The following is an 11,437-nucleotide window of genomic DNA, read 5'->3' on the forward strand; positions in this document are numbered from 1 at the left end:
AAATACTAATTTGAAAGGAGAATTCGTGTGGGATGTAATGAACCTTTGGCAGATTGCTGGCGTATTGATACTTTAAAGTACCCTGACAATTATTCCAACACACAATGACCCCAGACGCCCCTTTATCCGTACTCGGCTTCTATAATCGGTGGGGTATCATATCTTCAGTTGCAGGCAAAAGCAGTCAGCTCACTCATTCAGTCAAGGAGCCAAAATGACCTCTCAGGAACTCCTGGACCCTCTTATTCCCGCCCAGTCCTGTCTCCAGGCCGGCAACGTCTCCTTCGACTTTAAGCCCCTCGAGTCCAGTAGCTCGGGATAGCGCCACGTAGACCTGGCCAACCTCGAACGTCTTCGACAGATCAACGATGACGCGCTCCAGAGTTAGGCTCTGGCTCTTGTGAATTGTCATGGCCCACGCGGGCGCCAGGGGAATCTGCGTCCGTGACAGCAGCGAGTATGGCTTGTCGTCTCCCAGTTCGTTTATGGAGCAGTCGGCATAGATGACACGTGTGACGCCGTTGTGGAACTTGACGACGGGCCACAATGGTTGTCCGGCGCCGGGGCCCTCGATGTAGGACTTTACCTCACGTTGCTTAAATACGGCGCGTTCGCCAGGATAATTGTGCAGCTTGTCTTTGTCGTACGACTTGAAACCGCAAACGATGCCCTGGCTGCCGTTGCAGAGCCCATCAGACAAGCTGAGGTTGGTAAGCAGCACCACTAACATCCCCTTCTTGAGCTCAACGTATTGATCAAACCGGTGATCATCCAAAGCCTGAAGGGGTTCCTCACCCTTGGGCCCAACTGCTTTGCGCCTGGCTTTCCAGCCCAGGGTTGGATGAATCTTCTGCTGCCACTCAAACGTATCGCGTGCCCAGTAGGTATACTTCTCGCTCTTAAGCTTTTCGAAGTGCTGCCGATTCACCCGTGCAACCTCATCACGGGTGGCGAAGAGTTTGGTCGCGTGGTGCACATTGAAGGGGTGGTCCATCAAGATCCGCTTATCGCTCTCAGTAAGTGCCTCGCCGATTCGACATTTGTTCAGAATCCGGATGAATTTGAGATCGTTCTGACGATGAATTGTTTTCAAGTTGACATGGACAAAGTTGCATTCATCCCACGCGTCGCTTGCGAACGCCCACTTGTCCTCATCGCGCCACACCGGATGGCGAGGGTTTGGGCAAGAGTAGGACGGTTCGCCGCGGTGATAGCCTTCGATGAGCTCTTTCCCACATTCCATGCAGTGTTGAAATGGTCGGACTGGTGGCAGTTGGCAGAAGTCACCGGTTACCACAACTTGAACGCCCCCAAAAGCCTTCTGAACATCCAATTTCGGATCAAATAGTGCGTGCTTCATTATTTGATTCAACCTTTCAAAATGCAGGTTTTCGACCATACTGATCTCGTCAATGACAATCACATCTGTTGCGTCAAATCTCTTCCACACTAACTTGCCATGCGCCCTGTGCTGGAGTTCATGTAGGGTCTCTTATGGGAATCTGGGGTCCACCCTGCGTATGTCCATGTGGTAGTTCCGTTGACCTGCAATGCAGCACGACCAGTTGGAGCGAGAATATGGACCTTCTTGTCCATGTCCCTTAAACGTTTGGTGAATGCCCTTAGAACTGTCGATTTTCCGCACCCAGCAGATCCTGTGTAGAAGACATTGCGTCCAGAGCAGATGAGATCGACCAAAGCGGCCTGCTCAGGACAAAGGGCCGGCTCGGTAGTTGCCGGCGGCGGCGGCGGCTCCTTTGAAGGAGACTGGGGTGCAGAAGGGCCCTGAATTTCGCCCTGTGTCGGCGCCCTGGGCGGGCTTGATGATTGTGGAAACCCAGTTCCCTCCGTGTCGCGGCTGCCGGACTTATACTCTGCAGAAGTTGTAGCAGCGCTAGTTGATGCCTCCGCAGGAAGCAGTGCCTCGGGTTGCTCATGGCGGAAGCCTGATGGAGCAGAACCTGGATCAACATTTAGCCGCCTTCTCTTAGGGGTAGACGGCGACGGCGCGTTCCTTTTGGTTTTGCGTGAAGCTTCAACGGTGGCGGGCGTTAGTGCTTGCGCGTGCGTAGGGAGTTGATGGTGAACAGTCAAGTCTTGCCCGACTGGAGACTGTGGGAACTGCATTGGATGCAGAGGTAAGGAAGGACGTTCTCCATACCCTTGGCATGAATCCAGTACAGGTGCTGGAACGGGTGGCCAGACGGAGGCCAAAGGGCCTGACGTAGCCGGGGTATAGAACGTCTGATTATGTTGAGCCGGCCGCTGGCCAGGCCTTGGGTGATGCTGTGAGACATCATTGTGCGGCGGCTGTACGGGCGAATCCAAAATAACAACTTCATTATCCTCCTCTAAGTCGGGAATGGGGCTAGAAGACATGGCAAGCAAGACGAGAATCGATATGGGCTACCTACAAGTGTGACGCTCAGCGACGGTCCGTTTGTTAGTGTTTCTCGAAACGAGCTGGATGGATTCTAGATTCGCGTACCTGGCGCCGCAGCCGCAGCCGCGTCTTGTCGTGCCCCTGTAGGTTAAAAAAGGATAGGGACCCTTGCCTCGGGTGCACAGGCACAGGCACAGGCACAGGCACAGGGCACAGGGCACAGACACCCCACTTCTTCCTCGAACGACCCCCCACTGCCCACACTCCCCGAGGACCTCAAATCGGGAAGAAACACTTGACACCTTCAAACCTCCTTTGATTACTTAACCTAACAAGTCGTTCTCAAGGTATAGGGAACGGTTTTCAGTTATCTAACATGGAAAAGACACTACGGATTTTAATACAAGGTGACGAATACGCAAGTACACATGTACATATTTGGTTCTAGGAGCCCGAGATGGGCTGCAATTGCGTTTCTGCATCACTAACAAAAGCTCCAACGACATCGCGAGCAAACGAACACACCAGACGCGTCTGTTTGTACGACACGACAACGTAAATTGACCTTCGCGGCTGCCGTTAGCAGGCCGGCGACTGAAGCCATGGCAACGCCGTTCAGCTCAGCCTGGTAAGGCAGACTGTTCTGCTACCCCTACTTTACATTGCCTAAAATTACGTCTCTGCATCTGTAGCACGACTTGATGGAGGCCCCAAGCCGCCGGCGCGTAGCACATGCAGGGAATAACCTCTTTGCCAGCAGCTGGCGAGGTAGAGCATTCCTTGACGTACCCCCTTAATGACGAGAGTGTTGAACCCACCTTATCATGCCATTCATGCCATATACTGCACGACTTAAGAGATCCCTCGGTACCATTGGCATGGTCTCAATCTCGATAGGTAATGCCTGATTGGCTTAACGGCATGTCGATTATCCAAGGACAGTGGCATCTAAAGCAGCGTTCTTGCATTAAGAGGAAACAGGCACCCTCCTCCGTGGCAGCATATTGCTCTCAACAAACTGCCGCCGCAGCCCAAACTTGCAACAACTAGTGGCAGCATGAAGTTGACAGTCCGTCCAATACAGATGCACACTGCCCATAGAGTCCCAGTCAAGAATATGTATCACTATCGGAAAGAGTAGAATTGGGCATTTCACTCTTATAAGTGTATGTCAAATTGGTCCATTGATGGATCAGTGGCATCGGCGCTTACCCCGAAACGCTTAGCCTGTATTTCAGCTTCAATGCCCCCATATTTCCAGCGAAGTGGGGTAATAGCAGCGACGGTCCCTCACTCTAGGTAGAGAAAAAAAACCGGCAGGGAAAATGCGACTGCGATGCTGTGCGTGCCGTAGTAGTAGTAGTAGTAGTAGTAGTAGTAGTAGTAGTAGTAGCAGTAGCAGCAGTAGCAGCAGTCGCTGGTGCTTGCCATTAGACTATTGTTATCAACCTCGTCATACATTGATGCTTTCGCCAAAATCTCTAGTCCACGTCCCCGTCCCCGTCGACTGATTCTCCGCGTCAACATTCTGGACTCCAGAGTAACAGTCAAACCGGCATCGGCCGCCATGTTTTTTGCTTCACGGTAGCCATGCTGAATCCTGCACGGAGCCATGTACGGGGCGCATCTGCGACTGCGAGTTTCGTGCGCCTTGCCCGGCATAGAGCCCAGTGCCACCGTCCGCGGCAGTCGCAATTAGTGTCGCGGCCGATTCTTCAAAGGTGGCAGTCGACAGCCGCCGCCACTGCGCAACGACCCTCCAATGATGCGCATGACCAAATACAACCTGCGACGCTTGCCATCCCGTCCAAAGCCCGCTTCAACGAGATTGACGTGCAGCACCTGAGCGAACATGTCTACGACCAGGTGTTTACTGAAGGCAGCAAGCCGCCGCCGGAAGAGTTGGTAAAGCTGTCGAGGGACCATCTGCGCCGGCACAATTTACTGGGAAAGAACACCGACAGCAGCCCCCCAATCGCCTTCGACTTGCCTCCTCTCCAAGGAAAGACGCTCGACGAACACTTTCACAAACTGGGCGTAGATAGCGCCGAGCCTTTCTTAACGCATGCGAAGCAATTCGCTAAAGACAATGTGCTGCCGCCGCCGAGAAAATGGGTCCAGCAAAGCGGCTGGACGAAATACTATCCCAACGGCGAAACGGAAAAGGTCGAATTCCCCGACGAGACCATGTTGTGTTTTGACACGGAAGTGTTGTGGAAGGAAAGCGCCTTCGCTGTCATGGCATGCGCTGCGAGTCCCACGGCCTGGTATGCCTGGCTGTCACCCTGGTTGCTGGGCGAGTCAGAATCAGATAAACACTTGATCCCCCTAGGAGATCCGACAAAAGAGCGCATCATAGTCGGGCATAATATAGGATACGACCGCGCACGGATATTGGAAGAGTACGACTTGAAGCAGAGCAGAAACTCCTTCCTGGATACGATGTCTCTGCATGTTGCGGTCAACGGCATGTGTTCACAGCAGCGACCGACTTGGATGAAGCACAAAAAGAACAGGGAACTGCGTGAGAAGATAGCCAATGGCACGGATAGTGTTGAGGTGGCAAGACTCGTGGCCAATGGTGATTATGGGGACGAAGAGGAGGAGTTGTGGGTTGAAAGAAGCTCGGTCAACTCCCTAAGGGATGTTGCCCATTTTCACTTGGATGTCACGTTGGATAAGGCGATTCGCGACGAATTCAGTGTGCTCGACCGCAATGGTGTCGTGGCAAAGCTGGATGACCTGCTCACTTACTGCGCAGCCGACGTGAAGGTCACACACCGCGTTTACAAGGTTGTGTTTCCCAACTTCTTGGAAACCTGCCCACATCCTGTCAGTTTCGCGGCCCTGAGGCATTTGGCTACAGTCATGCTGCCTGTTGACCAGTCGTGGGACGCCTATCTCAACAATGCCGAAACCACGTATAAGAAGCTCTCGGATGCAATTCAAGATCGATTAATAGGATTGACGGAGAAGGCGCTCGAGATCAAGGACGATGCTGAGCAATGGGGCAACGATCCTTGGTTGAAACAACTGGACTGGTCAGGGCAAGAAATCAGAATGGTCAAGGGCAAGAAGAAGAATGATCCACCACGACCTGATTCTCGGCAGAAGATGCCTGGCATGCCCAAGTGGTACAAGGCTCTCTTTCCAAAGGCACCGAAATTCATAGTAGAAGAGACTGAAGAAGAAAAGGCCAGAGAAGCCACAGCCGGAGAAGCCACAGCCGAAGCAGCGGCAGAAGAAGCAGCGGCAGCACAAAAGGCGGCGGAAGAAAAAGCGGCAGAAGAAAAGGCCGCAAAAGAAAAAGCCGCCATTAAAGATGCCATTGCCCTAACGGTGCGAACACGGGTAGCACCTCTTCTGTTACGATTAGCTTGGGATGGGTATCCTCTTGTTTGGTCTGACAAATACGGGTGGACATTCCGAGTTCCAATGTCAGATGCCGAAAAATACAGCACGACGCAGTTGGTTCGCTGCGATATGTCAGACGAGTCGGTTGAGGCCTTGCAAGAAGATAGGGAGGCAATCTACTTCAAGCTACCTCACAAGGACGGCCCTAACTCGCGCTGTACGAACCCCCTAGCAAAGAGTTACCTGGTATACTTCGACAACGGAACGCTTTCATCCGAATACGCCTATGCCAAGGAAGCTCTAGAGATGAATGCATCGTGCTCCTATTGGATTAGTGCCAGAGACCGAATTATGTCGCAAATGGTAGTGTATGAGGATGAAAAGCCACCAGTCCCGGGGATGGGAGGTAGTGATGGGGGACACAACAGGCCAGGGTATATCCTTCCGCAGGTGATTCCGATGGGCACCATCACACGGAGAGCGGTAGAAAACACATGGCTGACTGCCAGCAACGCGAAGAAAAACCGCGTTGGTTCTGAACTGAAAGCAATGGTAAGAGCTCCGCCCGGGTACTGCTTCGTCGGAGCAGACGTCGATTCGGAGGAGCTGTGGATTGCTAGTGTCATCGGGGATGCCATCTTCAAGCTCCATGGCGGCAACGCCATTGGGTTCATGACGCTCGAAGGTACCAAGGCTGCTGGCACAGACCTGCATTCACGAACAGCGGGCATCCTGGGTATAACAAGAAATGCCGCAAAGGTCTTCAACTACGGACGTATCTATGGTGCTGGACTCAAATTTGCTGGAACCCTTCTTCGGCAGTTTAACCCAAGTCTGTCGGAACAGGAGACACTCGACATCACTAGCAAACTGTACGCGGAGACCAAGGGCACCAAAACAAACCGCAAACCGCTAAGCAAACGTCCCTTCTGGCGCGGCGGAACCGAGTCGTTCGTCTTCAACAAGCTGGAGGAATTTGCAGAGCAGGAGCGGCCACGAACTCCCGTCCTGGGCGCTGGAATCACCGAGGCCCTGATGGGACGCTACATCAACAAGGGAGGATATCTGACCAGCCGCATCAACTGGGCCATCCAGTCCAGTGGAGTCGACTACTTGCACCTGCTGGTCGTCAGTATGGACTACCTGACGCGGCGCTTCAATATCGACGCGCGACTGTCCATCACCGTCCACGACGAGATCCGCTACCTCGTCAAGAACGAGGACAAGTACCGCGCCGCCATGGCTCTGCAAGTCGCCAATCTCTGGACCCGGGCCATGTTCGCACAGCAAGTGGGCATCAACGACCTACCACAATCGTGCGCGTATTTCTCGGCTGTGGACATCGACAACGTCCTGCGAAAGGAGGTTGACATGGACTGCATCACCCCGAGTCACTCAACCCCGATCCCCCATGGCGAGAGCATCGACATCATGCAGCTCTTGGCTAAGGGTCCCGAAGCGTTCCTGGACCCAGCCATTGTGCCGGCCCGGAACGCGCCGAACCTCGACGGCATCGAGTACACGCCCCGCATCCCCGTCATGGAGACCCTGAATAGGCAGCCCGTCGACCTGAAGTACTTCCTCCGGGCCCAGATCACCAGCGACGACGCCGAGCTGCGCCAGATCTTGCGCGAGCAGAGGGAAGAGTACAAGGCAGCAGTGTCGGGTATCGGCGGCACTGGCAGCAGCAGTAGCGGAGGTGGCTTAGTAGGTGGAACTGGTACTGCCCAGCCGCGCAAGAGGGGTCCAAGGAAGCTGGTCCCGTACAGCAGCCAGCCCAAGATGATGCCGCATTTCTACCAGCCGTTCGAGACGCCCAAGTTCAGTAAGCAGAAGTACCAGGGGAGCACCAATGTCCAGTGGGGCGACTGGGAGCCGATGCCGCCCAAGACCTCGCCATCCAAGTCTTCATGGCCGTGAACGTAAACACGACGGTTTTGTCGCAACGATACCATATCCTCGACACATCTCCTGGAAGCATCACTTCTCAACTTTTTTGTTTCTCATGTTTGTACTGTAACTGTAACCCAATCTGCATAGTTAGCGCAGGAAATTGCTGGGATATTGGGAGTGGAAGGGGCTAGGGGTGAGGGACGGAAGGCAGGCTATCGTGTGCTGGCGTCAGGTGGCATGGCTTCGTTTTTCTACACGTTTGGATACTGGACAGACGCTTTTATTGTATGTATGATGATGTATACGTCAATCCGTGGACAAAAAACAAATCAAGGGGATGATGGAACATAAATCAGGTTATGTACAATGAATTAGAGTCTGTGCATGTATATTGGGCTATCTTGCAATGACGAGTTGCGTATCGCATTCATGAATATTGCCCATGTGACGCTTTGCGTCTGTCTTCGTAGTCTTTCGTCAATCGTAATCCTTCATCAACACCAGATTTTTGTCCTCTCCCCGTACTTCCGACATCATGAAGCTATACCTGACACCCAGAATGAATGACCAACAAAATCCCGAAATCCCCATCCCCCTTTTCGCCTTCAATGCTGACTGACACGCCAAGTGCGATCCACAATGCAAAAAGCCTTGCCAAAAGCAGTAGCCAATTGCCCCTTGACCGCCAACGCCAAATGCTGGATTGAACGAAAGAGCAGCCCAGAGAGCGCAAAACGCCACAAGTCAGCCAGTAGCTGTCGTCATATATCAGAAACAGCAAACCAACCAGAGTGCGTGAGTGTCTGACAAGAGGTAAAAGAGGTGAATAGGGGGGAAGAACACGCCCCCAATGAAAGACCAACACGCTTTTCTTTCTTATTTGACCGGAACTCCAAACCGAAACATAGGAAATGAAAAAGTACAATGAAAGAAAACGATTATGAAGAAGCCCTCGCCATCATGTCCCGACCCGTCGACAAGAAATTAAGATGAGACGCCAGCAGCAGTACGAGTAGAGGAGGCACTAGCAGTAGCCTGTTCGGCCACAGCATCTTCTTCCTCATGCACCAGGCGGAGTGTAGCGCTGAGTTCGCTCAGCAGGCGCGCATGTCCGCGATTTCCGTTGGGTCTTCCCCGGGTATTGGTGGAGTTATACGGTGTTGCAAATGTCTGCTGCTGTTGCATGTTGATATTCTTCTCTTCTTGGGTTACCAGCTTCGACTGTTGCTCATGTGGCACCACCGAGGACTTACTGTCCTTGCTGCCGGCGCAATAGGAGTTATCAGCAGACGCAGACGATGAAGACGCAGAGGCGAGAGACTCCATGGTGTCTACGCTGGGCAGACACTGGGAGCTGGCGTAGCTGGGCGGCAGGCGCTGCTGGCCGGGAGTAGAAGGGTTGGCAGACGAAGAGAGGATACCAGCGCGGCCACCACGGATCGGCGAAGATAAGGAAGAAACTCCGAGTAAGAACTGCGAGCGCCGTTTCGAGGGCGATGGGGAGAAGCGCATGCTGGACAGAGAAGACCGCTTCCTCGCACCCATGGCACCCGACGCGACAGGCAATTGAGGCTTGCTTCCGATCTTGTGACCGGCTCCGAGAGAGCACCGGTGTGAAGCTGAGATGGGGATGCGTGAGGGAAGCACGGGGAGCGGTCGTTTCGGCGGTGAGCCAGCGGGAGGGGGGCCAGAGGGCGGCGGTGTTGGGGTGTTGCGAGTCACCGTTGCGATGTTTTCCTTGCTCTTGCTACCATCTCCTGATACATGCAAGGTAGTGTTGCTAAGCTGTGACTGTTTTTTGTTTTTCTTGCTTTTGTTGTACTTATCTGGACGAATGCTCTTGCTGTTTCCTCCATCGCGGCGCTCTTGGAGAGCTGACAAAGTCTCGGCTGTTGAAGGCGGTGTTGGGATACCTATGTACAGAGAAAAGAAAGAATGTAAGAGTTAGTGAAACGACCGCCACTCCATCTCGGACAACCAAAAGGGCCTCGAGTCTTCGCTGGTTGGGGAACGTGAGTGTGAACGCCGGAAGGGGGATTCTGAGCGCGCGGGGCTGTCTGTCGTCGCTGTCCCGTTCTCGGATTGTGTAGCAGAGAGTATCAAGATGACAGGAGGCGGCAAGATTTGGGGGCTGGGACAGGGGTTGGTGGTGTTGGAAAGGAACGATGTCTGGACTGCGTACGTAGACGTGTTGGTATACTTCCGCAGTTCAAAGGGCGAGGGAAAGGAATCATCATATGAGGACTTACCTGTACTCTCTTCAACGGGGGTGGCGGAAGTGGTTCTGTCAGCCAGGATTGTGGGAGTGGCCGATTCGCTGTCACTGAGGTAGCTACGGTTTACTGGTGGGTTGCTGGCCGAGCGGCGCAACCTCGTTTTGTCGATGCCATATCGTGAACTCAGGCTATTGGCCTCGGCAGAGGTTTCGCGGACAGAGTTGCGCTTGGTAACGGCCAGTGGCTGGGGAACCAAGTCTGGATGAGAGGGGTTTGCACGCATAGGTGACAGGTCCGGACGAAGAGACAACACCGAGTTTCGACGTATGAGGGCCTTGGCCTTCCTAGAGACCCTCCTTGTCAAGCTTCTCTCGCCGCGTTCGCTGGGGCTCTCTTCGTGTACTACGACTGCGATTTGATCCGTGGATTTCTTGCCGGGCGTATCGAAAGGCGAAGCGTCAAGGCCTGTCGACTCCTCAGGGATCGTACTGGGCGGCTTGTACGATACTGATGTTTCGCCCGACTCAACGGACTGGTGGGATGCCGCTCGCCCACGTGAGTACTGCGTATGCTGCAATCCAAGGGCAGCACGAGGTAGTGTACCCTGCAAAGTATTTCCCGAGAGAGGTCGCGGTTCAACCGGGGAGAAGCTGCGGAAGCCAATAGGAGTGGGAGTAATGGGGTCATTGGGACTTCCACTTCGCATCATACCTCTCAGGGCGGGTGGAAAGTGCAGGCTTGGCTGGGCTGCGTTGAGCTCTGCATTTGCGCCGTCTCTTGCTGCGGTACAAAGCCAGTTAGTGCATGGGTATGAAAGAAATAGAAATCGGAATATGAGGAGATCCTGAAGGCGATGGAGTGATTTTTCGAATGGATTGTATCCAATTCGTGATCGCCATTAACTTGGAGCTCGATCCCATGTGCTGCGCAGAAGTCATTGGCTAGGAGCGCTTCTAACTTACACCAAAGTGAATCTCTCTTGCTTGCTATCGCCTCCATTTCCTTCACACGCTCCAGTCCATTCTGAAGCTCGCCCTTCATTGCATCCACCTCGGCTTGACTGGATTTCAAATCCTGGAGCATGGTGCCCACCTGCTCGACGTCGGCCTTCTTGATGCGATGCTTACGTTGACGGTAGCAGAGGAACACACATACACCTAGAGCTATGCAGAGAAGCGGGAGAAGTACGCCAAGAACCAGTTTCCAAGTGTCGATACCATCGGTGCTGGCAGCGGAACCTGCCGCCGCACCGGTGTCGGACATCGTAGGCGACGAGGACGGGACTGCAGCAGAAGAGGCTGTCGATGGCCGAGAGGGAGCCCAAAAGCTTTCTGTAGTCCGAGTAGGCTTTGTGATGAACTGTGTAAGAGAGTCCGTAGGGAAGTCTGTAGGTGAGTGTTCAGGAGAACCTGTAGGTGTGGGCGTGTAGGTCCTGCGAGCACCGACGTCAGCGTGGTCTCCACGCGCCACCAGGGCTGGAGAATATATATATGTGGTGGTCGACATGGTGCGGGATGCTGTTTTGTTTATTTCTTTTGACCGTTGGAATCATGGCGGGGAACATAATGAGAGGCGGGGTGGAAGTACCAGG

General features: G+C 53.6%; 4 protein-coding genes across 4 annotated transcripts; 1 reads left to right on the forward strand and 3 right to left on the reverse strand.

The window, feature by feature from the left end:
* Positions 1–193: 193 nt before the first annotated feature.
* PG986_008239 (5'-3' DNA helicase) lies at positions 194–1,360 on the reverse strand (the record flags this gene model as incomplete). The annotated part of the gene is made up of 1 exon (XM_066844461.1): positions 194–1,360. One exon carries the CDS (start codon positions 1,358–1,360, stop codon positions 194–196), a length of 1,167 nt encoding a protein of 388 aa, XP_066700573.1.
* An 89-nt stretch (positions 1,361–1,449) lies between these two features.
* Positions 1,450–2,379, reverse strand: PG986_008240 (uncharacterized protein; the record flags this gene model as incomplete). The annotated part of the gene is made up of 1 exon (XM_066844462.1): positions 1,450–2,379. One exon carries the CDS (start codon positions 2,377–2,379, stop codon positions 1,450–1,452), a length of 930 nt encoding a protein of 309 aa, XP_066700574.1.
* A 1,594-nt stretch (positions 2,380–3,973) lies between these two features.
* Positions 3,974–7,657, forward strand: PG986_008241 (DNA polymerase family A; the record flags this gene model as incomplete). Its single annotated transcript, XM_066844463.1, has 1 exon — positions 3,974–7,657. The coding sequence occupies one exon, from the start codon at positions 3,974–3,976 to the stop codon at positions 7,655–7,657; it is 3,684 nt and encodes a 1,227-aa protein (XP_066700575.1).
* A 957-nt stretch (positions 7,658–8,614) lies between these two features.
* On the reverse strand, positions 8,615–11,352 carry PG986_008242 (uncharacterized protein; the record flags this gene model as incomplete). Its single annotated transcript, XM_066844464.1, has 4 exons — positions 8,615–9,543; positions 9,606–9,706; positions 9,813–10,626; positions 10,809–11,352. 4 exons carry the CDS (start codon positions 11,350–11,352, stop codon positions 8,615–8,617), a joined length of 2,388 nt encoding a protein of 795 aa, XP_066700576.1.
* Between the last annotated feature and the right edge of the window lie 85 nt (positions 11,353–11,437).

The sequence above is a fragment of the Apiospora aurea genome, assembly GCF_038362705.1.
Source record: "Apiospora aurea strain CBS 24483 chromosome Unknown utg000005l_segment0_segment0, whole genome shotgun sequence".
Taxonomy (NCBI): domain Eukaryota; kingdom Fungi; phylum Ascomycota; class Sordariomycetes; order Amphisphaeriales; family Apiosporaceae; genus Apiospora; species Apiospora aurea.